At 45.0% G+C, this 27,656-nt stretch overlaps 1 protein-coding gene across 15 annotated transcripts in view; it reads right to left on the bottom strand.

The window, feature by feature from the left end:
• LOC118586386 (myomegalin-like) overlaps window positions 1-27,656 on the bottom strand; it is a 197,489-nt gene that overhangs the window by 15,268 nt on the left and 154,565 nt on the right. For 8 of the 15 annotated variants that reach the window (XM_036191569.1, XM_036191574.1, XM_036191565.1 and 5 more), the window contains 10 exons: window positions 19,432-19,532; window positions 13,134-13,366; window positions 10,379-10,814; window positions 9,391-9,583; window positions 8,224-8,340; window positions 6,202-6,730; window positions 4,308-4,543; window positions 2,992-3,043; window positions 1,927-2,150; window positions 1,168-1,320 (listed from right to left, as the gene is read on the bottom strand). In XM_036191569.1, the coding sequence (XP_036047462.1) occupies window positions 1,168-1,320; window positions 1,927-2,150; window positions 2,992-3,043; window positions 4,308-4,543; window positions 6,202-6,730; window positions 8,224-8,340; window positions 9,391-9,583; window positions 10,379-10,814; window positions 13,134-13,366; window positions 19,432-19,532 (2,274 nt within the window). Of the gene's footprint in view, window positions 1-1,167; window positions 1,321-1,926; window positions 2,151-2,991; window positions 3,044-4,307; window positions 4,544-6,201; window positions 6,731-8,223; window positions 8,341-9,390; window positions 9,584-10,378; window positions 10,815-13,133; window positions 13,367-17,791; window positions 19,533-27,656 lie in introns of those variants that run through there. The other 7 variants (XM_036191570.1, XM_036191572.1, XM_036191566.1 and 4 more) reach the window with 4 other exon arrangements.

Genomic DNA, 27,656 nt, shown 5'->3' on the forward strand with positions numbered 1-27,656 from the left:
TAGGACCCGGAAGTTTAACTAAAAAAAATCTTTTCCCCCCAGTGACCCACAAAGTCCGTGTGCAGCCAAATCTTGAGGAACACTATAAAAATTGGCTGTTTTAATCTGTTTCTTTTTTTCCGGTGGGGAGCAGGGCAGAAATCAATACTATCCTGAGGAAGAGGTCTTATGTAGAAGACATGACATCATCTACCATACATCATTGGTCCCTGGTGCTGGTACTGCATCAGAGTGATACTGCAATCACCCAAACTGCTTGGACACAGCCTAGGCATCTTTAAGGAAGGCATTGTGATATTAAAACCCCTGACCTCAGGCTCTGTTTGAGCTGAAAGTGTGTAGGCAGGTTATCTATGCTGGGGTGAGCAGGCCATCCTTCAAGATCTCTTGGTTCAGTTGCTGCTCACTCAGACCCAGAACCTCGGAGTCCGGGCTCAGATAGAGAAAGGATACATACCCCTCTTCCTTAAGACTGTGGTTGAACTGCCTGTGGGAGGGGTGAAGATAGCACAGAATAGGACTGTGCTTCTTGGAACCAAGACCCTAGCACATACTACATGAAGGTAGCCAGCCATGGAGGAAGGCAGGAAGTGGGGATGAGCCTTTCTCTACAGTCTCTGAAGCAGAGCTGTGAGTGACCGATGAACACTGACAACTATGCTAAGACATGAAGGTGAATGCTCCCCTCTTATTGTCTCCAGGATATGTATCATGTACATATCATGGACTATGGATCCATTCATAAATCCACTGATGGTAATGTAAAAGAAATGTTATTTAGCTGTGACGTTAGGTGCATCACCTATGGAAAAAGGCATTGCACCAGTTAAGTAGGTAGCATAGATGGGATTAATAGATGTCTTTCTTCCTGTTCTTTGGCTATTGTAATCCTCTGTTCCCCAGGGTCAGTTAGAGAAAGAAATGAAGATGCTTATTAAAAAGAATTAGTCAGTTATTGGTGAAAACTGGTTCATAGATCAAAGCTTATTGCAGATTTCCTGTTTTCTCATTTCTAAAAATCAGACACAGACGGTGAGTGAGAAGAGCCTCCTGATATAGGATATAATAGATTTAGGCTTCTAACAGTTTCCACCCTCATCCCTGAAGGAAAACCAAGCAGGCAGCTGAGACAGAGATGAAGCTACTGCCCCACAGGCTATTGCATACCTGAACGGGCCTGGCTGGCCTCCTTGAGGGGGTTCTGGGGAGTTGGCAAGCTGATGGGGCTCTTGCTGGACTCGACCTTAAGCCCCTGAGATGCACTGGTGGCTGATGGTTTAGAAGACAACACAGTAGAATGACTCAGATGATGGATGGACTCTACAAAACCCATGAATGAAAGAAAGTGTTTGGTGTTCTCCAGAGAACTGGGACCTGGGCCTTATATTCTCCAGGAGTACCAGGGCCAGAGGCTGGCTGTCTTGAAATGCCCTGGGGATAAGGACCATTTACAGTATTCCTTTTCTTACTCTTAGGTAGCTCCTTCAGTGAGGGAACCAACCACCTTTGGGGTGACAAAGGGAGTTCAGAACCTGGAAATCCTGAAGTAGCTCATGTGGCGGGATTCCTGGAAGCCCACAGCTACTCAGGGACCACTGTGCAGAAACTGTAAGGACACGAGGCATTCTATCTTAAGGACGGAATATCTGTCTATCGGACAGATTCAGTGAGCAGTAAAGGTTGGCCACCACCTTCTCACTTGGGATTACATGTCAGCATGTGCACGATGACAGAACTCAAGAGACAGAATTACTTGGAAAGTCAGCACTAAAGCCAGGATCTAACCCATGGGAGCCTGTGCTTGGGACCTGGTCCCAGAGCCATGTTCCACTCAGCATGACACACCAAAGTGGACTATAAGGCCTGGATCCCAAGGTCTCTTCTCGGTCTAGACGGAAGAGGTGCCACTCCGACAGTGGAGGCTACCTGAGTGGCCAGGTGAAGACTTCTTCTCTTCATAGTGTGTGTACTCGCTGGCTACATCCATGTCAGAGCAAGCTTCTATCTCATCAGACAGGAAGGACGTGCTGCTGGCAGAGCGCTGGGAGTCAGACAGGGCATGGCTGCTGGGGGGCGAGAGAGACCGGCTATCCAGCTTGGCCTGCAGAACTTCAATCACTTTCTCCTTCTCCTGGAGCTCCCTGCTGAGCCTGGTGGGGAGAGCAGCGAGCCACAGGTAAGACCAAGGTCACCTAGAGCAGCCAGTCTTCACTAAAGCCCACAGGGAGACCCACCTAAGGCAAGGGCACCGTTCTGTACAGAATCTGAGAATAACACATCTCTGACTGGGTATGTGGGATGTAAATGGGTAGACTACAGTAGCCACACAGTGCCCAGGCCACAGGCTGACGCCAGCAGAGGCACAGCCAGTTCTTTAAGGCACGGCTGCCTAATGGGTGATCCCTAGAACAGCTACAGTCTGACGACCATTAGCATCTCCAACAAGTATAAAAACTAAAAGGAAGCCTTGAAAAATATGGAACAAACATCCCAACATCCGAAGCTAGGATAAGTGGAGAACTCTAGTTAGCTCAAGTATAGGCCCTTTATGTGTCTGTGATAGATGAGAAAACCAAGAAGAATCTCGAACACTGTGTCCTCCACCACAGATATTCTGAGAAGCACTCACATGATCGTCTTCCAGCGATCTGTACCATCTCTGCCTCTTTCTCTACATGCTGTCATAGGATTCTCCAAGGAAATAAAGTGACTACTGAGCTAGCCATCCATAAAGCCCCGAGGCAGGCCAACCTCGCAGGAAGCTAAGACTCTTGAGACACATGGTTCATTCATGAGTCAGGCTGCTTCTAGCTTACCACGCCTAGAGCATTACTATGGTGATGAAATTATACCAAAAGAAAAGAAAGAATTTGGAAAAACCAGTCAGTGTTCAATGAACAAATGAATTAATCTCCTTCAGTTTGCCTTCCTGGTCTGTGAACTCAGGGCTACCCTGTCTGGGTCCCTTTACCAGACTGTCTTCTGAATTACCTGAGGGCCAGCGGCTCAAGCCCAGCTTCTTCTTTCTCACTTTTATGATCCTCTGAAAATCAAATTTAGAAAGTTACAGAAGTTAAACAGGTTCCACATCACACATTAGAAAGCACGGGTCCCACGAGGACACAGAACAGTGATTATGCCACACATTGGACTGGGAAAACTATTTTGAGTGCTCAAGTTATGTCTGTCTGTCTGTTTCTCTCTCTCTCTCTCTCTCTCTCTCTCTCTCTCTCTCTCTCTCTCTCTCTGTCTCTGTCTCTGTCTCTCTCTGTATGTATATGCCTGGGGAGGCCAGAGGGCAACCTTGGGTATTATTGCTCAGAGGAGCCACCTACCATTTTCTTCCTTCTTTTCTGCGACAGTCTCTCACTGAAATTGGACTCACCAACTAAGCCAGACTATCTAGCCAGCAAGCCCAGGAGATAGATCCATCTGTCTCTGGCTCCTCGGGCTGTGATTACAAGTGCGAGGTACCATGTACAGGTTTTCTTAGGTGGAGTCTGGGGACTGAACTCAGCCTTCTTGTTTGCAAGGCAAACACTTACTGACTGAGCTACTGCCCCAGCCATGGGCTGTATCGTTTTTTATCAGCATAAATTAACTGAACAAAATGATGGATTTCATGATGAGACTTCTGCAGATGTACACAAGATACTTTGATCATGAAGTCCTCTGTGGCTCACACTTACCCTCACCTCTGCTGTTGGGCCTGCTTCTGTTCCCTGGTAACTGACTTTCTGCTTCCATGCTCGCTGTTATTAATATCTTACAGTTGACTCTCTATTCCACTTGTGAGAGAACACCTATGATAACCCTCCTTCAGAGAGGTGAGCAGGAACCTAGGCTCACCTGGGAAGTCACCCCTGACCTGGTGCTCACAGTCATGACTTCACATGTCCAAACTGGGGCTAAAAACTGAACTGTATTTTATCTCACTGCCCACAAGCTACTTGCCTGTCTATTCTCTGCAATACTCCACATCCCGTGGCAGCCTGGCTTCTACATACACACCCGTGTGACCACCAACTCTTTCATATCGGCTTTCTTTTGTATCTGAGATGACAAGTCTCTTTTCCTGTAGGTTGATCCAAACTCATGATTTTACCCCTTGACCTCTTCCGTTCTGGGATTTTAGAAGTGCGCTACTGTGCCTAGCTCTACGGATGTAACAGCCATGCTTGGTGCCACTCATAGGAATCCTGATTCAGAAATGGCCCTCAAGACATGAACCTGGACTCTGGGGTAGAGTGCTGCTGTGGAGGAATGGCAGCTACCCGAGCCTAGGACTGGGCCAGTGGCCAACTTACTAGTACTGAGCTTGCTGGTGAGTCTCTCCGTCAGCTGACCCCCGTGGGCAAGCTGCTCCCGGAAGCTCTGGCCCAGGTAGTAGTCAATGTCGTTGCTCCGTAGGAGGTCCTCAAAAGATTTCACTGTATCTTTTGCATGTTGGGTGAGAAGATAGCAAATACCTCTCCCTTCTCGGATTTTTTGACGCAGATATGATAGTTCTCGGGCCTGATCCTGAATCAAGGAATCATATTTTCTAATGCAGGAAAGAGAGGGGAGAGGAAGATTGAAAAAAGAGAGAGTGTAAGTTACAGGGGCTTCCTAAGAGTCCTCTGTGAGACCACACCTAAGGAACTCCCAACCCAGGAACTGTACTAGCCATGGAAAGTGTTGAAAAGTAAAGTCCACACTGAGAAACTACTGTACCAAGACGTTTAGGAAGCCATTGTTCTTAACCCTTCTAGAATGTTAGTCTCATATTCAAAACTAAACCATAAGATCTATGAGAGTAAAGAAAATCCCAGCCAGGTGGTGGTGCATGCCTTTAATCCCAGCACTCAGAAAGCAGAGGCAGGCAGATCTCTGTGAGTTTGAGGCCAGCCTGGTCTACAGAGTGAGTTCCAGGAAAGGCGCAAAGCTACACAGAGAAACCCTGTCTTGGGGGGAAGAAAGAAAAAGAAAGAAAGAAAGAAAGAAAGAAAGGCCCACATTTTACATCTCACACAGTCCAATACAGTGTGGACACACAATAGATATTCTATAAATATTTAGAATTTTTTACTCCTAAGCCTGTCTAGGACTTTATCTTCTATTTCAAATACCATCAGATACGTGAATTTCTTCTATGCTCTGATACTGTGGCAGATGGCATTTTGCAAAGATAGGAATTACAGTCTCCCGTGTTCTATGCTTTCCTACAACATGGCTTTGCCAATCCTCCATCAGGGAAGAGGTTTATACTCTATACAGTTAAGTCTGGAAGACGCTGTGACCATGTTAACCCAGGCAACACAATGGAGGCATCACTGTGCAAGCCGAGGGGTAGTTCTTTAGCTGCCTGGTAAGATCTACTTCCTGTCCTAGATACTAGCTTTCCCACGGAAGCAACATTACCAAAGTCTATCACACCATGAGAAACCAAAGTCAAGGAGACATCCTTGAAGACAAAGCCACATGGAGAAAGAAAGGGAGGAACCAGGAGCCGAGGCATGGATAGAGAATCCATGCCCACCTCAAAAGGACCTTTCAGATCCCTCTGGCCACAGCTTCCATCTGATGGCGGGGGCCACATGGGAGATCCAATTGAATCGAGTCAGACCAGAGAACCATGAGAGATGGCAAAGTCACTATGTCTTAGAGTGGTTCATTACTTGGCAGTAGAATCGGGACAGAGGTTGACATGTATGCCCACTCAATATTTTTCAGCATAAAGTATTGGTAATCGAGATAACTGAAAACAGCATTGAGCACACTATATGCCAGGCACTAGAAGCACATGTAATAGTTCAACTAAGCCCAGTAACTGTCCTTGGGTTGGGTTCTCTCTTATCTTCACTTCATAGGTAAGCAACTAGATGGGAAAAGATTAAATAGTTTGTGTAGCTCAGAAGTTGCAGGACTAGGACTTCTGGTCAGGCATTTGAGCTGAGTTTCATCACTACCCTGTACCACTTAAACTGTCATGGTTTTTAACATCTGTAACAGGACATCTCAGAGGTCTGCTGCCACCATTGATGTGGTGCTTGCTGTTCCCTTATTTTCCCTCAGCTCAGCCACTATTTAAATAACTGTCCTTCTGGTTACCTGGATACATTCTCCCTTACAACTGCCAGGGCTGCTGTTCTAAGCACTGACTTAGACATCAATCAAGTGGGGACCCAAACATCCCACCCCCCCCCCCCCCCCCCCGCTTACCCAGGCCACGAGGCAGACCTCAGCTCCTCGGCCAGCTTCCCCTCCAGTCCAGTTTTGGGGAGCTGGGCCTCTAGCTGGGATACTCTCTGGATGAGACTCTCCAGATCCTTTTTGGCCTGTAGCCCTGGAGGGTAAAAAGCCCCGGTGCCATCTGACAGCCACCCTTCATCTTCATCAGTGACACTGTGAGGTGATGACCCCTCAAGGGTTGTAATGGTTCTCAGCTTCCGGGGTCTCTCCAGACTGGAGGAGTAATCACTTGTAGCAGAGAGGGACCGGACCCGGCTCCTGAGGTTCTGGATGACCTTGTTGGCATTCTGTAGCTGGGCTTTCAGATCCCTGATGTCCTTCCTTAGGACAGAGCTGTCATCCGGATTTCCATGCATCTGGAACTCGTCCTGCCTTCTGGGTTTGTTTTCCAAAGGCTTCTTCGCAGGTGGGCTGACCAGGACGGGGTCCAGGTACCCCTGCTCAGAGCACAGCCCCTCCATGAGCACCATGGGCCTCAGGCTGTTGTGCTCCTCACACTCTGAAAGAGACAGAGACATCTTCCTGAAGAAAAGTTGGAGGTGCTGCTGTGGCCACTTGATTGAGGGGAGCAGGCTGCTCACATGATCAAAGTACTGGAGTAAAACTCAGAGCAACACTCTCCTTAAGTCTGGCTGTATGCTAGGCACTCGAATCTAGCATTTCTTCCTAAACAGGCTTGTGAGCAAGATACAGTTACTTTTCATCTTGTTGGCTGGAGAATCAACAGGCTTTCCAGGAGGGGTTGAAGGTGGTGAGCTGGCTAGTCACAGACCATGCAGGGCACATAGCAGACCCAGAGTTCAAACCCTCTGGTGTCCCGTGTCCTTAACACACGAGTCAGTCAGGGCCTCTTCAGTGAGACATAAACAAAGCTTCATATTTTTTAAATGACCACAAGGACTAGAGAACAAACTACTTCTGCAATGTTTCCTAACAGTGCTATAACTTAAAACTCTTGGGTTGCAACAGCATAAAAAAGTCAGCCTAGGAAAACAAGACCTTCCAAACAAGTCAGTCTATTAAGCCCGGCCAGGGCGGTGGCACCAGGATGACAGGAACAGTCACCATTTTACTAGTAAAATGTGGCCAGGGTGCTTCACTAGAACTTATCCACTTCATTGATGTGAGTACCCAGTGAGTTGGAGAGTTGCTTTGTTGCCATTTTAGCAGATCAGGAAATTGAGGCATAGAGAAAAAAGAGGGCTTGAACCAAGCACTCTGGTCTTTGGATCCCTGTCTCTAACTGTCCCACTGTACCGCGTCAACTTCCAATCTGTAGGGATCTTGTGGTTCCCAATCGTCGTTTGTGAATACAAAAGAAAAGATTGTATTCTAAACTTACAGTTTAGGTATCCATTAAAGTTCACAGATCTTGCAGGCGGTGGTGGCACACGCCTTTAATCCCAGTACTCGGGAGGCAGAGGCAGGAGGATCTCTGTGAGTTCCAGGCCAGCCTGGTCTCCAAAGTGAGTTCCAGGAAAGGCGCAAAGCTGTCTTGAAAAACCAAAAGAAAAAAAAAAAAAGTTTTGGGCTGGAGAGATGGCTCAGCAGTTAAAAGCTCTGGCTGTTCTTCCAGAGGTCCTGAGTTCAATTCCCAGCAATCACATGGTGGCTCACAACCATCCATAATGACATCTGGTGCCCTCTTCTGGCCTGCAAGCATGCATGTAGGCAGAACACTGTATGCATAATAAATAAATAAATCTTAAAAGAAAACGTTCACAGATCTCTTCCCTCATAAAAAGGACTGGGTATTTTTATCTATAATAGCAGTTATATTGAATTTTTTTTTATTAGCAGCATGCTAGAAGCTACAGAAGTTCAAACTGCCTCATTTTGAAGAGTACTCCAAAGTTCCTGTCCTTCGCTGGTCCTAGGTCTCCTTCAGTACAGTTCCCCTGCCCCACTACTCATCGTGAGTGGGAGTGGCCTCAGACATCCAAATGCGGCCCGGGACTCTGGGGAGAAGGGGCCCCCACACCGTGTGCTTACCGGGGCTGGTGGTCTCCTCACGTTCGGCTTCATTTTCACTTCGGCCACACGTCTCGTAGCCCAGGTCTTGAAGGTCCACCTGGATTTGCTTGCTGTCCTGTTTCACCAGGGATTCACCTGTGTTCAGGAAGAGACAGTGCGGGTTACAGAGCATCCAGACGTCCCTCATGTTACCCCAACCTCAGTGGTACATACCCTGGCCTTTAAGGCCAAGCAGTCAGAGCCAGGCTAGCAGAGAGGCTTTCTTGGACTCTGATGGGAGAAGATACAGCTTGCCATAGGTAGTAGGTACCCCCTCCCACACACACACACCCCCGGGTGAGCCCATGGTTGCCATGGAGAGGCTCTCTTCTGAAAACTGAGGCTTTGTTGAGACTAGACATGGGAAAGTCAGGAGTTGCATGCTACCACGTCAGGAAGCTCTAGTGAAATCATTCGGCCCCATATCTACAGGGTCTTAGTTCCAATGGAGCTGAAGTGCTTAAGTCTTGAGATATTTATCCCTGCTCTGTCTAATATGGTAGCAGTTACCTACCTGGTTACTCTTTATCAAAATAGCCAAAATTCAACTTTTTAGGTTCATGTGCCCAATACCTATGTGAATAAAGGGCATCCTATCAATGCAGCAATCTCCCTTGGACAGTGCTGACTCTAGAGCAATAGTGATAACAGGATTTTGAAGACTCTGCTATGGTGCAAAGGAGGAAAAAAAACATATAGAGAGGCAAGTCAGCTTACTGACAGCCCTGGAAACCAGCAAGCCCAGATGTTAGTCTGTTTCAGTCTGTTATGTTTCACCCTGACTTTAAAAATGTGTTTATTTTTATTTTACATGTAATGAATGCTTTTCCTGCATGCACATCTGTGCACCATGTGCATGCCTGGGACCCCCGGAGGCCAGAAGAGAGTGTTGGATGCCCCTGCGAGAGCAGCAAGTTCTCCTAAGCACTGAGCCCTCTCCAGCCCCTTCACTGTAACTTTAAAGCCTTGTTTTCTTCCTTTATTCTTTACATCCGCCTATAGGTTGGAGTGAAATAGGCACACACGGTTCTAAGACTATAGTCGTGGCTGAAGTGTTCACAGGTTGGGGTAGAAAGATAAAAGCTGAGAAACAGGTGACTTCATGGGTGGAGGACACTTTGGCGACCACAAGCTGGTGACACTCACTGAATATGGCCCTGTACTTCTCCAGCTGGTTTGCCTGGGCAAACACGGTGGCTTCTGAGATGAGTAGCTTCTCCTGGAGATCTTGATACCGCTGTCTGCACTGAGCCAGCTGGGAACGCAGGTGTTTGGTGGGCCCTGGGAGGCTAAACTCTGACTGTTGTCCAGAGTCCTGGGCCTGGGACCTGTTCTCCAGCTGTGAAAGGACCCAACACAATGATCAGGACACTGTAAGGTTACCCTCTATGTGGTGACAGCCACCTCTCTGTCTGAACACTGGGGATTGTGTGCATTATGTGTTTGCCCCAGCAGTTCCAGACAGAGCTCCTGGAGAGCTGGGACAATGTTCTCTTTCTCTTTCTCTCTGTAGCACTGTAGCACAGTGCCAGGCAAGTCTCTAGAACAGCCTGTAGCAAACATTTACTCAGTTGCTTGAAAGGACGAGGTGGAAATCTCCACTCCATCCTCTCTGCATCCTTAGCCCACAGGCCCTTCTCAGAAAGCCTCGGAACTCTCCATTTCACCAAATCTAAGACAAAGTTCCTTCCCTCAGGAGGGTGTCAGTGACCTCCCTCGAGGCCATGACACAGACACTCTGGAACCGCTGAGGTAGCTGTGATAGGAAGATTGCATTGCACCCCATTTGTCTGGGCTCTGTCAAGACCCAGAGCATCACCCAGTATGGCAGTTTCAGCCAGTGAAAAGTCACTGCGTCTGAATATTCTCCCCCACACCGCTGAGTATCCAGAGGGCAGACATCAGTTCATACCCCACTGCCAGCGCAGTGTGTAACTTGGAATTAAATGCTCAGAAACACTCAGTCAGTGGTGTGGAACCCTTTCTGATGCTGAATGCGTGTCTCCAATTACAGAGCTAACATCAAGGCACCATCCCTCAGTACTTCCTGACCCTCCCGGCAGACCATGCAACGTAAAAACTGAAATCCCCGGCCCTTCTCTGAGTTTTTCACCTCACCCCTGCCCTCACTTACTTGGTGGGTATCCACTGGGAGGGCTGCCCCAAGACTGAGGCTTTTTTGGGGTCTGGGGCCAGGCCTTGTGGCCATATTCTCCTTGTCTTGGTGTTGCTGCTTCCCAGGGGAAGGCAGGCCCATGTTCATTCTGTCCACCTCCCTGGCGAGGCACACAAGGAACTCCGGCCTCACTTTACTGTCCCCTTCTGAGCTGCTCAGGACCAGCTGTTCTTTGAGGAGGTTGATGATGTTGTAGGCACTCTTCAGTTTCCCCTGGACTTTCCTGAACTCAGCCTGAAGGCTGTTCTCATCCAGACCCCCTTTGGCCACCACAGTCTCCACCATCACCTCGCCCTTCTCCTTGTCTTCCTCGACCTCCCATCCATCAGACATTGCTTCTCCCATCCGCTCTTTCAGCTCTGCATTCTCAAGGCAAAGGCTCAGCATGGTGTTCCTGCCGAGAGCATATAACACGGAGCTGGGTTTAGCCGGGTCTACAGCCCTTCCAAGACCCTTTCACCCACATCTTAGTGCGTGACAGACTCAGAGCCATTCAAGTACAGAACTGAATCCCAGAGACCTGTAACAGGCCTCATTCATGCACCAGAAGACCCAGTGAGGGAGCGGGGAAGAATGGCCTCACAACACAGGCTTCCCCTAGCCATTTGATGGCAGCATTATTAAACAATCATGAATAGACCCCCAGTCTAGTTTTCTTTACTTAGCCATATAGTTTCACATGCTTTAATATTCATGACCACTGGAATAGACAAGCAAACTTACAATATTAAATTTTGGCTTTTATTTCTTTAAAGATGGATCTTGCCTATGACAAATTTGTTATTGTGGATTTTATCATTGTATTACTTACCTGTGGTTTTACATCACTGAGTGGTAAATTGGGGCTCAGGAATGTGGAAAATAAATAATACTAATCAGAGCTGTAATAAAAATGTAGTTATTTAATTATCTGCCATATTCCTGGTCCATGAAATAGGATGTAACCTTGCAGAGAGCAGATGCTATGTTTGCCCTATTCATCCTATATTTCCGGGTCCACCACGCAGGCCTGACACAGAAAACATCTCCATTTGTTGAAGTAATAAAATTGACTAGACTGAGAACACTGAGCTAGAACACACACACACACACACACACACACACACACACACACACACACACAGATTCACACCCTAAAGAATCAGTACTTGGTGTACATCTAGATGAGGTTTCTCAAAATCCTAAAGTTTTGGAGTTTCAAGCAGAAGTTGTTAGGTGTGGATTCATAGAAGAAAATACTTTGGGACATTGAACTTGTAGAGATTTTTCAAAGGAGAAAAAGGTATAGTTCTGTGCCAAAATTATCATGTAGGAAGGAGAAAAAAGAAAGGTATATAGAAAAGAATATTGAGTTAGTTTTACATCTTTCTGTGTTGGGGTAAAACCTGATGTTTTTACACTATAAATCAATGAGAGTAAAGCTTAACAAGGGACTGGGCATTAGGTACATTCTCTTTTCCACATCAGTGTTTAAGATTGGGTGGAGAGTCAAGCAACTCAGATTTTTCAGGTTGATAACTCTGGAAAAGTGAAAATAATCTACAAGGTTATATATACATGGTGTAATACGAGGAGATGCTCTGTTCCACAACATCACAACTAAATTCACACACATAAATGCCTGAATAAACTTACATTTTAACTTAGGTAAAATGTATGGGAAGAATTATCACGACAATTCAACATAAAATAACTGATACCTAGAATGATGACAAGATTTAATAATGTGTGTGTGTGTGTGTGTGTGTGTGTGTGTGTGTGTGTGTGTGTGTGTGTGTGTGTGTGTGTGTGTGTGTGTGTGTACCCATGTGGAGGCTGGAGGTTGACTTCTGGTGCCCTCCTCTATTGATAACCATCTTACCATTTGAGACAGGGCATCTCACTGAAACTCTACAGTATCATGTCTCTTTCAGCCTTTTTTTTTTTCCTCTTTCAAAAATTCCCTTACAGCCAAAGTAGTCAATGGATCAGTACTTGCCATTTTTTATAATTTTAGTGAAACAGCAAAGATTATTAAAGTTGCAGTTCCATGATTCAACTGTTTATGCTTCTGAGAGGGAGCTGAATGGGGATAGGTGGGGCTGTAAATCCTCCTCCAAGGCGGGATCTCCCAGTTCTCCTCTGTACAGCAGTGGAGCGGCCTGGGTGGGTGATTATGGGACTTGATCCAGAAGGCTGCACCCATACAACTAAGGAAGATTCTGTCCATACATGTGTGTAACAAGAGCCTCAATGGTATATACGTATATATATATATGGGTTCTATGGGGAAAACATACTCAATGATACAAAATGAAATGATGTGGTTGCCTCTTCAACTCCCAGGGAAAGATGGGGAAAGCTCCAGATGTGCATGAGGAAACCTTCCACATCCAAGACAGAGCTCACAACTCCCTTCCCCTTCCCTTTTAAGAGGTCATGTAGGCAAGAAGCACCACTTCTATCAGGCCAGATAGCCCAAGGTCATGAGCGGAACAAATTCCCACTATATGTATGCATCTGAGCAGTAACAGTAGAGCATTATTACACCAAATTAAGACCAGATTACCTTCCTAACAAAAGTGGTCATCACTATCTAACACTTACCTTTGCTCTAAAGAGTATATAAAAGCATTAAGGCATGGAGCCTGTGACATGCACCAATGCCTTGGATGTAGCAAGGTGAGTTCTTGGCTGAGGTAGCTCCTCGTCTGGGGTAAAAGTTGGGACATACCTGATGTGGGACACAGAGGAGAATCCTGCTTCTTCGATTTGAGCCTTCAGCTCCTTGAGTTCCGCCTCAGCTTTCCTCCTCTCCTCCAAGTGCTGGTGGACTTCAGCCCTCAGGTGGAGCATTTCTTCCTGAAGGCACCTGTTATTGTCCCCCTCTGTTGGGGAAGGGGGCTGAAGACATGTATTCTGGGTCTCCATGGTTGCCAGGCTTTTCTCCAAAGCCACCTTGATGAGCTGAAAGAAAACCACAGTTTCAAGAAGTTAGACCACTAAAGGGGACCCACGGACACACGCAAGGGTGGCTCCTGATGGGAACAAAAGACGCAATCAATGACCCTCTCTTCAAGTCAGTCCCAAGGGCCCTGGGATTGGTGTGAGCAGGAGGACACATGGAGTGAGCGAAGGGAAGGGCTTGTCATCATCGGAGGAAGAAGAGAATCCAGAGGTGGTGAGAAACATACATTCGCACACCCACCCTGAATGCAAACAAAGGAAGTTTAATCTGGTCTGGCGGATGCCGATATTGTGGTGCTTCTCTTCCTGGGGCACAGAGTCCCCCCAAAGTCTGCTTTGAAGTCAGGGTGCTTTACTAACCCTAGAGCATGTGAGTCTTGACCGAAGATCATGGCTCAGGACGCCAGCGCTCCATGGCTAACTAAACCCCTGCCCACAACTCAAGCTCCAAAGAGGGGATGAAGACTCAGAGTGCCTACAGCCAGCCCCAGAATTAAAATCATGGAGCTCCAGGCAGGGCAGGGCAAAGCCGATTCCACTGAGAACAGGAGACTCATCCTCCAATCACAGGGCTTGAAGTGAAGCCACCCTAGTGGACACCCAGTTTTCCTTGTTGATTATCACCCTGTGTCAATGCAAATTCTCTATAAATCTAAGCTTGTGAGAAAAAAAAACAGAGGCGATTTCACAGTGCCTTTCTTCTTAAGGGTTCTCTTGAAGTCACTCCTAAATGTTTCATTTATAACAGATTTTAAGGTGCTTTTCCCAAGTGGGAAGTTGGGAGTGTTTAGACTTTCTTACTATCTATGCTAGGCTTATCTCCAGCTATATTCTACAGCTTTAAGGGGCTATGAATACAACTCAGAATGGATGAGACAGCCTACATAGCGTGTGGCTGTTTTAATGTGAGGATTTCTTCCACCTTCCTCCATCCTTAGGTTTTGAAGCAAGGTCTTGCTCTTCAGCTCATGCTGGCCTCGATCTCACTGGTATCCCAGGCTGTCCTTGAACTCTTGGTTCTCCTGGCTTATCCTCCTGAGTGCTGGGTTTATAAACAGGTGCACCAGCACACATCCCAACAGCACTCCCCATACTTCCAGTCACGTTGGCTTCTTTTCCTTCTCAGTGGTACTGTTCGGAAGTTATACTCAATTTCAGGCCCGTTTTGACCCTCACTCTCCACCTCTCCACGCAGGAATTTCTGTGTCATGTTATTTCCTTTAACTCCATTAATATCATGAGCCATGCTTGCCACTTATAAGCTTATCCTGGTTATATAGAATCATGTTCCAATTACAAAGCCATTAAAATAGTTACTGTGCATCTCTGTAAACCATGCAGCGGTCACCTGACTAGAGATGATTTATATGATTAATTATATGTTTTTACACATTCATTTGGGTCACTAACATATTGAATAGAATAGGACCCAGAGCAAGGTATATGGGTCGATGATTGATAGAAGAGCTTGGGTAGTCACAAAGCTGTTGACTTTTGCTATTCCTCGTAACAAAGCTAGGTCACACCTGTGTTGTACGTTTGTGGTAGCCTTCCTTTGTAGTATACATGTAATGGTATTTAGTACCACAGCAATTGAAATTGCCAAGTGATATGGAGCCACATAGAAGAGATTCCTAAACACAGCTAGTCAGTCTTTAGGCATTCAATCCCATCTGGATTTTGTGAGTCCAGCAGTGACCAGACTATAGACAACGTCTGTCTCTAAGACTGCTGCCTGGTGCAGTCAGCTGGTTCTGTTTCCACGTATACCACCCAGCAATTGTAACGGAATACAGGATCAGGTATGGGACAGGACGCTTTCGAAGACTTATTACCATAACCTTTACTTCACTATGTGATGTGCCAGGGATGGCGGCCATGCTTGTAATTCCAGCTCCTGGGAGGCTGAGGCAGGAGAACTGGAAGCAAGGCTAGCCTAGGCTACATAGTGAGGCCATTTCCAAAGCCCCCAAAACAATGAATAGGTAGGCAAAAATAAACTTTGTGATGTTACCTCCCTATATAAACTATTTGCAATGAACTAAATTCACCACTAGACTTGAGTGTGGACACAATGGTCACTCTTTTCTTAGCCTTGAGTGTTGTTTATGCTTAAAAATAACCCAGCATTAATGAGGTCTATCCATTGGTAAAGTATCTTCCTGTGTGTGTATGTTATCCAGTTGGTTTCGGTATACTTATTTTCTTTTAAAGAGAAACATTTTGACTCTTGAAATGTGGATGCCAGAATGACCATAAGATTCATTTGTTCTGATTTCTCATTTTAAAATAAGACAATAAATCACTGCATAAACACAGAGGTGTCCATTCTTACATGTGGTAATATGATAATCTATAAATTTGCAGGGCTGCATTCACAGATATTCTGGGGCACATGGGGCTGCAGGTTGAATACCTCTGGTGGATGGTCATTTTCCAACCTAATTTGAGTTTTCACATCTCTGAAAGGAAGTTTTTCCCCCCTAACTTTACAATTTTAATATAAACATATGAAAAGTGAATTAGGATCTAGAATCATTAGCTTTTACCACCTACGAGGAGCAAATAGCCACGTGCTTCTCCTCAGGAAAACTCATATCCAGTGTGTGTAGTACTAGCGTGGCTCCTTTGGGTCCCATTTTAAGTTATAATTCTTATACTGTTTTTTTTTTTTTTTTTTTCAGATCACCCAACTCACTTGTGCAATTGCTTCTATACAATTTAACCTTTTTGAACGTTTCAAGATCTGCACTTTGGCCTGAACAGAGCTGTTTGTTTTCACCCTCTCACTTCATATTTCCCACAGTGAAGGTCCATCTTCAGACAATATTAACGATACTAAGAAATCATCATTTCTCAAACAATCACATGCTGGTCATCAAATAAAGACTACACCCACAAGGAGCTACCACCTCACATGTATCAGAATGTGTTGTATATATTTTAAGAATGACAACATATATCTCCTCAGAACAACAATAACAACAAAACAGAAGAGGAAAGAAAAGAAAAAAAGGAAAGAAAGAATGAGGAAAAAAGAATGCCAAATTAGTATGCCTTTGTAGAAATGGTATGACAAGTACTTAAAAAAAAACAAACAAACTAGACAGAACTAGTGTGTGACCCAGGATTTCCACTTCTGGGTCTAAACTTTCAAAGAACTGAAATCAGTATGTGAACTGATATTAGCACTCCCTTTCCAACACTGGTCACAAATGCCACACTATGGAGTCATCCTGAGTGTCTACGAATGTATGAGTAAATTACATCTAATGAAAATCTACTGAGTCTTAAAAAGAGGGGCTATCCTGCTCTGTATTTAATGTGAAAGAAAGCGCTCACAGGAAAGCAAACACCAAGCCATCTCCCTGATATGACTCACACGTGGACTCTAACACCACTGAGCTAATTGAAGTAGAAGGAAGAAAGGGTGGTGGCCACCAGAGTCTGGGGCAGGGAGGAGGAGACAACAGGGACTTGGGAAGTCACAAAGCTTCACACAGACAGAAGAAAGAGGCTTTGAGGTCAGCTGTTCACAAGGTAACTGTAGTCAGCATTAAGTATATTTTAAAATAACTAAGTAAATTTCAAAGATCTCACCATAAAAAATAAAAGTAGGTAAGGTACGGATGTATTAATTATTTCACTATATATGTGTATATCAAATCATCACATTGTGCTCCATACATTTAGTTATGATTTGATAATAAAATATTACTATTTTAAATATTTTCCTCTTTTTCTGTCAGATTTAGTATACTGATCTTTTGCATTTGAAACTCGATTACTGATGAACTTTTCAGTATTGAAAGTGTTCAAAAGAACAGGAGTAGCTGACTGCTCTCCAGTGTCCTTGGTGGGCATCTCCTAGGCATTTATTACAGACCTTACAACTTTTTGCCATCAGAATTTGGTTGGGCAATATCTAGGGAAGATTACTATCATGGTCAGATCTGAAGCTCTCTAAGGCAAGTGACTTCTTAGAATGAGGAAACAAACTTGCTTTCTTTGAGGCTTGCCCAGGAACACAAAACTGGATGTGTTTGTTGGGGAAAGTGTATATATGGGTGTGTTAGAAAGGAGTGTGACAGCCAGACAGTGGGAGTGCACGCCTTTAATCCCAGCACTGGGGAGACAGATCTCGGTGTGTTTGATGCCAGCCTGGTCTACAAATGAGTTCCAGGACAACCATGGCTACACAGAGAAACCCTGTCTCAAAAATAAACAAACAAAAAAAAAAAAAAAAAAAGGAGAAAGAAGGAAGAGGAGGGAGAGGAGGAGGAGCAGGAGGAGCAGGAGGAGGGACTGTGGGGCCAACAATAAAGTTTATCTCCCAAGAATACAACAAGGCAGAGCTCAGAAGCTGACGCTGGAGGGGAACAAACAAACAAAGCTTTAGAATCTGGACACACAGCAGTTGTGGCAGAGCAAGCTTTATTTAGTTAGTAACAGGAGAGTCACATCTCAAACTCCACGAAAGATGAAGTGCGCTCACGGCGGCTTCGCATACAGTGATGACATACACCAAGGTTCTTCCTACTCAAAGCTGGAAATCCGTTTTCAGGAAAAGGTGATAGGAAGAAAATGGCGCTTACCCATCTTCATCCAGGAGGTATACCTCTGTCTATTAAGAATCAAGCCCTGATCTGAAGGTTTGCTAAGTTACTATTACACTGAGTACTTCCTATGCCAAGTACCGAGACAAGCGCTGTGATGTGCAGGGGTGAAAGTTTACTCCAGGGTGAGACGGACCTTCTCCCGGTAGAGTCTGGTTATCTTCTCGGTGTGGGACCACAGGAAAGAAGGCTCGGGAAGAAAGATTTTACAAACCAGTTTGCCTGCCAAGACTGGCAGCACCAGGATGGTTAGAGCATGGTAATCAAAACCTGATGGTCATGGTACCCGTGTCTTCTGTTCATTTAACCGGAAGTTATTCCTGCCCCACAGCTGTTACAGCCATTGTGTCCAGTCTACATCCCAATCTGTTTAGAGAAGACTTCTGTTCATCCTGCAAATTCTTTCACCCGAGATCCTAGATGAAATCAGGGAGTGAGGGGCAGAGACCTCTGTACACTGAAAACTGCAGCCCCTTAGTCAGTGAGGAGGACTCAGAAGAAGCAAAGAGAGAAGGGTAGCTGGTGCAAAGCCCTCCAGGGAGGGATGAAAGGGTAGTCATGACTACAACCGAAGGAGGTCTTGACAGAAAGCAAAGAAACTCACGGTGCTGTCAGATGTCCTTGTCAAGAGCCCCAAATGGTGCCAAATCCTACTCAGTTTGGGGTCTGTTCACCTCTTCTTATCAGTGTAATGAATGGCTCCTCTGAAGTGTACAGACCCAGGAAGCCCCGATTTTCCTATAAGTGTTTCTAGGAGGCCCAAGGAAGATATCACTAGAAAGCTCAGCTTCTTTCTAGTTCTCTACAACTGAAGAGCCACAGGCATTTAGCTGTGACTTTTGAACGTTGCAGGGCAAGGTGGAGATACTCAGCTCCAATGAGTGCTAAGATCACTAAGGGTGACGTAACCTCTGAGGTCCAGACATTCACTCTGGGGCTGGAGACATTACATTTCTTTGATGGTGGGCTGGTGACAAGTCCTGAGGCTTGGCGGGACCGGCTATTGGGTAGCCTGTCAGATCACATCGCAAAGCCCTCTTCTAAAGATCCCTGCTTTGGAGGCATTCCAATCCCCCGGGAGTTTCTCAGACAAGTTCTCTTGTCAAGCAGGCCCTGGGCCTTGCTTTCCCCCCTGAGACCGACCCTTCCATGTCTCTCTGTCTTCTGTTTTGTGTTTCAGTCGTAAAAGCCAAAGAGGGAAAGCATCCATAGTCTTAAAAGTAACAATTCTTCTGTACTTCTAAAGCTACAGACAGCAAACAGGGACAAAGCGGGGCGGGCAGGGATCAGGGGCAGAAACAGGAACTAGAAGCAATAAAGACAATGGTAGAAAAGGATGGAGGGAGAGCAGGCCAGGGGCCGGGTTACACAGAAGACGCCTTCTCACTTGCAGGAAGGCTGGAGGTGAGGATGGGATCCGGAAACGCCTCGCACCTGCCCCTGACTTACTTGCTGGTGGCTGTTGTGCGCAGCCTCCTCCTCGATGCTGTCTGTGAACTCTGTGCTGGCATCCTCCGTGTCATCGCCCACAGCAGCAGCAGCAGCAGCACCTGCAAGAGAGTCCAGGAGAGAAAAGTGACTCCTTCACAGACGGCTTCCAGACGGCGGGTGCAATTACACACTTGCCATCTACCTCTGATTTTTTTTCTGTGCTTCATGCTCTTGGCCAGCGGCAGGGAAAACAGAACCAAGCCTTCTCCTAGGCAAACGTTAGTTTCTTCCTAATGTTTCAGCCTAAGCCTCAAAAGCAGCTCACTTGGACTATCCTGCTACACTTCCGAAGCCTTTAGAGTGGCTGTTCCTCTCCTCCATTTCAGTGAATTCTTCTCTGTTCCGTTCATACACTAAAGTTCTCAACATGGCTGGACATTACTAACCTTTCCCCCACCACTGACTGCTGAGCAGGCCCCTCAACTCCTGGTATCAGGGAAGGTCCTCTTACACTCTTCCATGGTTGGGGTGGGTTGTCCATAGGGTGACGATATCTCTGAGGAACTCATCTCTTGGGTTTGTGTCTCACACAGGTCAGGATGTGAGGCACAGGGCAAACCAGGGGTTTTCTGACTTCTCTTTCTAGCCATCCCTCCTCCGTACCCCCTCTTTAAATCTCTCTCTCAGTGCCAACATCCTTTGCCTGGAAGATTCTCTGTACTGCTCAGCTCAAACCATGTGTAGTCTCATCCTTTCATCCTTCAAAGATATACCTGTCACCCTAGAGCATAAGCATCTATATCCTGCTGTAAGGGACAAGTAGCTGCAGTTAGTGGTCTGGGCAAAGGTCCAAGGTGGTGCTGGGCAAGAGAAACTTCACTGAGGCTGGCCTTGTCCTGTGCCTGCACTGCTCAAGAGAGAAGACTTGGATCAGCAGTTTATACTTAAATGGCCATATGTAGCTAGTGGCTACTGTACAGGATGGCACAAACATGTAGCATTTATTCCTTTTAAAATTGATTATAATAAAAGATTGCTCATGCAATTCTACACTAAGAACTGTGACTCACATTACTGATTCCTGCCCCCCCACCCCCAGCCCCTAGAACATCGAAGAATATCTATTGTGACACTTTTGTATCTCGTGGAATTTGCCAAGTTAGGGAACGTTAACATCTAGTTTTGATCCTGCCCTTTATCTACTGAGTAACCTGGGGCTCAAAGAATTCTATGGCTTGTCTAAGGTTACATATCTGGTTCTGACAAGATTCGGGCCCATAAATCAAGTGTCTGGACTCAGGAACTGTTGTTTCTTACAATGGAAAACCTGATTACCTCTTCCAAGACCAAAGAATCTCTCCTGAGCTCAGGCGCTCATAGATGAAATCTCAGCATGAAGAATGAACATTCACAGCTAGAGTGACCATACTTCTGACCTACCTCAAGAAAGCAGAACTTACTTCTACTCTATACACCAAGCAGAAAGCACAGCTGGCATCTACCTTCCAATTCTTAGTACCTCAAGTTCACGCCAGGACATTTGCAATGGCCTGCTCATCTCATCAAAGAACTAAGAGGTAGGTGATGAGTGTGTTGTCTTAACAGCTTAAGATCCCCCAGTCTTCACGGTGAATGCTGCTATACCTTCAGGGGAGAGCAGGATTCTATCTAGTAAAACCATCTACCAGCAGGCAGCTGTACCACTCAGTATCTTTAGATACCTCCTGCCGCCAGCATACAGCAAGACTTTACAACTACTCCCTTGAAAGGCAAAACCATCTCCCTCAAGGTCCTGGTAAGTAGAGATGAATGAACATCATCCCTGAGCCCGAGCTGCTTTGGAAGCCCACTAGAACCAGGATGCCAAGTCACTGATGACATCTGTATGAAATCTGCTCCTGTCCAACAGTAGAGATGGCATTTCTTCCCCTACAAAGAAAATGAATTTTCTCACTAAAAAGCTTTTCTCACTGTTTCCCTTTGGAGCTAGAAAATGACTCTGAGGGTCAAGGAAGCTCTAGGAGGCCAGCATTCCCATGTCATGCTCACTGGGCCAGAGAGTCCACTCCATATTGAGTCCATACCCCTAAGTCTTCCCTGCACTGGGCTTCAGGAGTTAAGTTGGGGCTTTTCTGTTTCTAGAACCACATTTCTAGTATTGCTTCTTCAAACCACTGGGAGGGGAAAGGATGCCTTGTTTCTGGTTTCATCAGAAGTTACAGACAAAAGAATATGCTCACTTACCCCAGCCCTCTATTACATGGAGGTTTTGTTTCTGTCTTCCTTAATGGAGCTTGATGGCTACTCTGCCTTTTGATGAAACTGAAAAGGCTGAAAAAGTGTGTGTTTGAGGATAAAGCCAAAAACAAAATGGAACTATGATAATGAGTATGTTGTCTCACACAAGGTCCTATTTGGAGGCAACCATCAGACATCCCTCTTTCTGTTACGATTTCCATTTTTGAATGAATGAAAGGAATTTTTCTTAGGGCTGCCATGTGGCTCAGCATTAAGAGTGCATGCCTAGCAAAGCCCTGGGTTTGATCCTTAGCACTGTCTCAGATCTGTAACCCCATACTTGGAAGGTAGAGGCAGGAACATCAGGAGTTGAAGGTCTTCCTCAGATACACAGTGAGTTTTGAGGCCAGTGAGACCCTGCCCCTCTACCGAGAAAAACAAAAGAATTTTGTTTTGTTTAACGGGTTCCCTTTTCTAAGCCTTTTACAAAGCAACCAAAGACTACTTTCTTAACTATCTTGGGATAGTTTAATCTTTTAAGTGGAAGAGACTCAACACTTTTAAAATTGATTACCTGCTCATTTTTTTTTTTTTTTTTTTTTTTTTTTTTACATGAGATTCTCTGCAAGCTAATGACCTACCCATTTCCAGTAACCTTGCTTCTCTGAGTTGGAGTTTTACATGTCAGTACAGAGATGTGGCTGAAATATTATCAGACACTCTGAGTCTTCCAAGGATCTTCTCAATGTGGTTCTGGGAAGTTCCTAGGCTCTGAAGCCCACAAAATAGAGGTGATACCATGTGTCCATTTGTATTCAGTTTTCTGCCAGCTATATGATTTTACAAAGTACACAGAAATAAAACAAGTCTCTAAAAGGTAACAAAATCCTTGAGTTGATAGTTTAAACATTGTGTAAATGCAAGATATTCTTACTAGTGAGGCAGGCACTCACCCCTTTGTAGGTATTTTAAAATTGAAGATGGCATGGTGATAAAGAATGTGGACTCTGGTGCCAGATCACCTGTTTGAACCTGCTTTTGCCACTAGTGACTTTAATTAGGGTTAGTAACGCTATCTGTTCCAGGCAGCTGCTGGGAACTTCAAACAACTTCAGACTTCAAAGCGTTTGCTGACTCTGTGTGCTTAGAACAGTGCTTGGCATGCTGTGTAATCAATCAGTGGGTCTTACCCTTAAACTATCATTTTGCTATTGCTGGTGATCTGAAGTAGTCCTTGTGCTGGGAGGTTGAGGGCCGGCAAGGCTGAAAGCCACAGAACCTAACTAAATCTGGGCAGCAGAGCCAAGTGTTAATCCTGATGAGGTTGATTTTACAGGGAGGTCTTTCCTTCTGAGTTGCTGCTTCATAGGACACGAGGGAAAGCCCAGGCTGTCAGGGATACAGGGTGATCCCTTTTGGGAGGCCGCCACTGTCATCAGATCAGAACTGCCTTGAAACGCCACTATGCACGAATAGCTTTAAAGGAGACTTTATGCATTTTCCTTTTAATTCTTAGTCATGTGAAAACTGGGTAGGGTCAAGGCATTCTCCGCAACTTCTACTCTACGGCTGTTATGTCCCTTAAGTTATTTATATGGGAACAGCAAGGAGCAGTACCTTCCCACAGTGACTTCGAACATGGCAGGGGTCACATGTAACTGATTTTGAAAATGGATTTGAAGGGTCGAGGCTCACAGTCTGGTAAGTTTGCAGACCAACTGCTCTTTCCCTGAGGATCTTGTGCCAGCCTTCCCTAGCCCATCTTACTTTCATTACCAGGCACTCGGCCATGTGTTCATTAGCATCAGAACACTCGATTTTCACACTGTGCACCAAGTCTTTCTGGCTCAGTATTAGGATGCTATGTGAGAATCAAAGACAAAAGTTTTCTATAAAGCTTCAGTTTGCCCTACATCCATTCCCTTCAGCACTGAATTAATGTTAAGATTCATTACAGTTCTCCTTAGCTTCTGCTGAAATTGTTTTAGACAGATGCTCATTTTGGAAAATAAGTAGTGCAGTTCTGTTACTGACAGCCAAGCCTCTTTATGGTGCATTTCTGTCTTTCAGATGCAATGTTTCCTAAGAGGGCTGTCCATGTGAACATTGCTAAGAAAGAAGCTGTGTTAAGTGACTGTAAAGCAAATTAGACTCCAAAATGACTTTCCAGGGGACACAATCTCAACAGGACTTTAGTGTCTACCACCCCAAAAAGGCTGTTTAGTCAATGTTTCACCTATCTTAAACTGCCCGGGACACGTATAAATTAGGGCCAGCCTGGACAGATCAGGAGACAGCCCCACAGTCTCTGTCCAATAAAGTGACTCTATCAGGTCAAGGAATTCTCCGTTTATGGCGTCTCTTCAAGGAACAAAAGAATCATGCTCTTATAGGGACATTAAGCAATGTCACCACCCACCACAGCAACTGCCCCTCAAATCGGCCTACATTTCCTACTTCTCCTCAGTGAGGAGAGCAAGAATGGGTTTTTAAGGCTCAACAAGCCCATTTCACTGTTATGGGGAAGTGAAATGCTGTTTCTTTGGTCTCGCTTCCTTGAGAAGAAAAAAAATTTGGTTTTCCTCTTCTTTAGTTAAACAAACATGCATGCACAGTGTCTGGCTTTGACTTGGAATTTTAGTACAATGATCAATAGGCTGACTCCTATAAAGGAAGAGGATATGAGCTTTCTCTGTCTTCTCTCATAAATCTTTAAGAATGAAACCGAATAGCTTCTGTTGGCCTTTGATACTTTTATTGGATCAGTAACAAGTGTTGGTGTGTCTCAACTAAATTAGCTGATATACTAACACACATATAAAAAGCACAGGCTCCACAGCACCGACATTTACAGGTTAACAACACAGTCCCATGAAGAATGAATTTGGAGAAAATAAGCAGCTTATGGGGGTGAGGAGAGTCCTGAAGTAACCAAGTGCCAAGTTTCTGATCATCTAATGGGTCACTTCTTCATCTGAAGTTGTTGTGAATCACCTTTTCTCAACACCCCACAACATTTCACATGAGAAAAGTGAGTAACATTGCTTCCATCATTAAATAATAAACACCTTGCACACAGAGGTGTATGGTCTACAGAACACACTTGTCTATGTCCAAGCTTCTAAAGTGTTTAGGTTGAGCAATCAGTCTCTAGCAATGACAGACAGCTGCACAAAGCTGGTCCGTGCACTCTTCCGGCCACTCACAGCATGTCTACCTGCCTCTGCTACAGTCTAGAGAGCAGAGCTTATGTGTCTAACAGTCCTGCTCCTCAGGTTACTTTGAAGCAAACATTTCACAATACTCTGGAACATTCTATTTTACTCTTCCTGCTTTAGCACGAGGGAGGGCAGTATAATACAGACTTTACTGTCTGGAATTTGGTTTATAAACAATGAAAGGGAAATAACACAAAATGAGTGTATCACTTTGCAAGGTGAATTATTCTTACCTGACATCTGGTAAAACTTGTTGGCTATACAGTTTTCGATTTCCTTCCACTTCTCATTCACTGTTGGTGATAAATTCTAATGCTAATTTTTATTTAGAAAACTTATCCTGACGTGTGCAATTATATAGGAAAAAATGAGGACTTACCTTTGGTCAGTACTCAAGAGTACATAAAGGCAATGTTTATTTTCTATTTATAATAAAATGCTTTAATAAAGTCATTGTTACAAATGGCATGGGAGCAGCTTCAATTCATAATCCAGAATGCAGTGAGGTTTGAAACTTGGCATAGAGAAGCCTTTGCCATGCTCAACCTACAACTAACCCCGTTTGTTCTGCTAGGCAGTCTTTAAGCACACAAGTTATAACATGCCTTTCCTAACGTCATAGGAACTCTGTCCCCTTCTCCTGCAGGCCCTCCTTGACAACTACAACTAAGACCCTTGTTGAGGAGACAGCTGAGGGGTTTTAGGAGTTCCGAATGTGATGATCCTGTGACTCTATCCTATAAAAAGATCATGAAAGGAGAAAACCCTCGCAGGAGTTTCTGAGTAGTAAGCCTAGTTTTCAGAACTGCAGCATTGGGAGGAATGTCTAAACAACGGGCTCAGAGCCCTGCAAGGACAGCTGGAGGAAAACCAAACTAGGAAGTGTTTACGGCTGGGCTTAGCGTGACCCGCCCCTTCTCTGCGTGGTCACGAGATGCCAGTGTGAGGTCAGAGAGCCGAACCAACTTTCCTGAACTATGGTGGATCTTTAGGCACAGCTCTTTCAATAGATACTGACTAGGAGCTCAAACAAGCACACATGTGGCAGGACTTTCTGCATCTCTTCCGTGGAAGTCACTTCCATGGAAACGGTGTAAGTCCCGTCTACCAAAAGCCTCCTACAGGGACTCTATGCCGGTGGAAACCCTCCACAGGTTCTGGTTTTCTTTGATCCTTGATAGGTCTCTTTGTGATGTAGCTGAAAGTATTTTAAAATATAAACAAGGGCAGCGTGCTTTCCCTACAATCAGCAGCACTAAAAATACTGCTGCTGTCTGTACCTGAATGAGGAGATGTGGGTATGGAGGCAGATGAGGTGGGAATGACAGAAATGGAAAGTAAGACATCATGGCAAAGTAGAAGGATGACGTCTTAAAATAGCCCAGCCATTCCTTTATTACAACTTGACTAAATTGCTAGAAAGAGAACATCAGAAAGATGTTGAACAGTAGGAGCCTACCAACAATCGGATCCCAACAACATAACTTAAACCCGTGGTGGAGGGTTAAAGCGCAGTGGTAACGGCATTTGCCTAGCATGCACAAAAGTCCTGGGTTCGAACACCCAAAGTCAAATATACTGCCACACAAAAATTCTAAAGTAGGAGAGAGTTTGGAGAAAGCATGTCCGAAGGCCTTTCATTTTATTCCTTAACTGAACCTTCTTAGAATCCTTTTCCAACTCAATAGTTCCAAAAGCAGACTTCCCTACTTGGCCTCCTGCAGCCATTACTTTGCAGATAGTTCTCACTATTTACAATGAAATGTGAGACAAATGAAATCTATCAACAATGGATTTTTCTAAGTTAAAGTTCAGTGCTTCTAATTAAACATAGCCCAAGGGAAAATCTACTGCATTATTGTTCTTTCAAGAAAGTTTTTATTGAAGCACAAGCTTCTATAAGTACACGATACTTTAAATCTGAGTTTATTGAAATATTTTTAAAACCCCCCACAAAGGCAGACAAGTTCAGCTAACAGTCTGTGCTCCTATAGGGGAATGAAAATTAGAGCATGCTAAATCCAAATATATGAATGATGTATAGAATCACAGTACCATCCACCTGGGGCTTACACACTACAATTCATCAGAATTGCGTTCTGTAACCAGATGTCAAATTATTGCACAAGCGTGTAGGCCCAGCACTCTCTCCAGGCAGCAGTCCCCCGCCTCATTCTAGCACCAAGGCCAGAAAGTAAGTACCAGATTTTAGTCACATTTATGGAATCAATAGCAAACACTTAATTTACCTGCCTATCGACCTACTCTTGTTAGACACTGGCAGATGGACTAATTATTAACAGACATTACTATAATCACTGCGAACCCTTAGGACCCAAGAGTTACCTACAGCTGAAACTTCATAGCAGCTTTGCAAAACTTTGTTGGTCTAATAGTAAACACATTTCCTAACTGCCTTGTAATGACCCCACAGACTAGTCTTTGATTGACCTGTCTATAGCTCAACTCTATTATCTTCTTCCCTACTTGCTAGTTACAGAAAGTTTTATGCAGGCAGGCCTCAAAGTCTCTTAAAATGGGGGAACTAAGAAAACTGGGTGATTCTGCTTATATATACATCCCCTATCTTTCCTATTGAATGGCTCCCTTTTCCCCCAAAGCTGTTAAAACTGAAATAGCACATCGATTATAAGGAAGGAAGGCCATGCTGTAAATCTTTGTGAACTACTTCATCAGAAGATTCTGGGGTGCTCCTCTGGTAGGATATTTTCTTTCTGTCCACTTCAGGTTGACTGATGCTTATCTGTTACAGACACAGCTGAGGTT

This window comes from Onychomys torridus, chromosome 6, assembly GCF_903995425.1.
Source record: "Onychomys torridus chromosome 6, mOncTor1.1, whole genome shotgun sequence".
Lineage (NCBI taxonomy): Eukaryota > Metazoa > Chordata > Mammalia > Rodentia > Cricetidae > Onychomys > Onychomys torridus.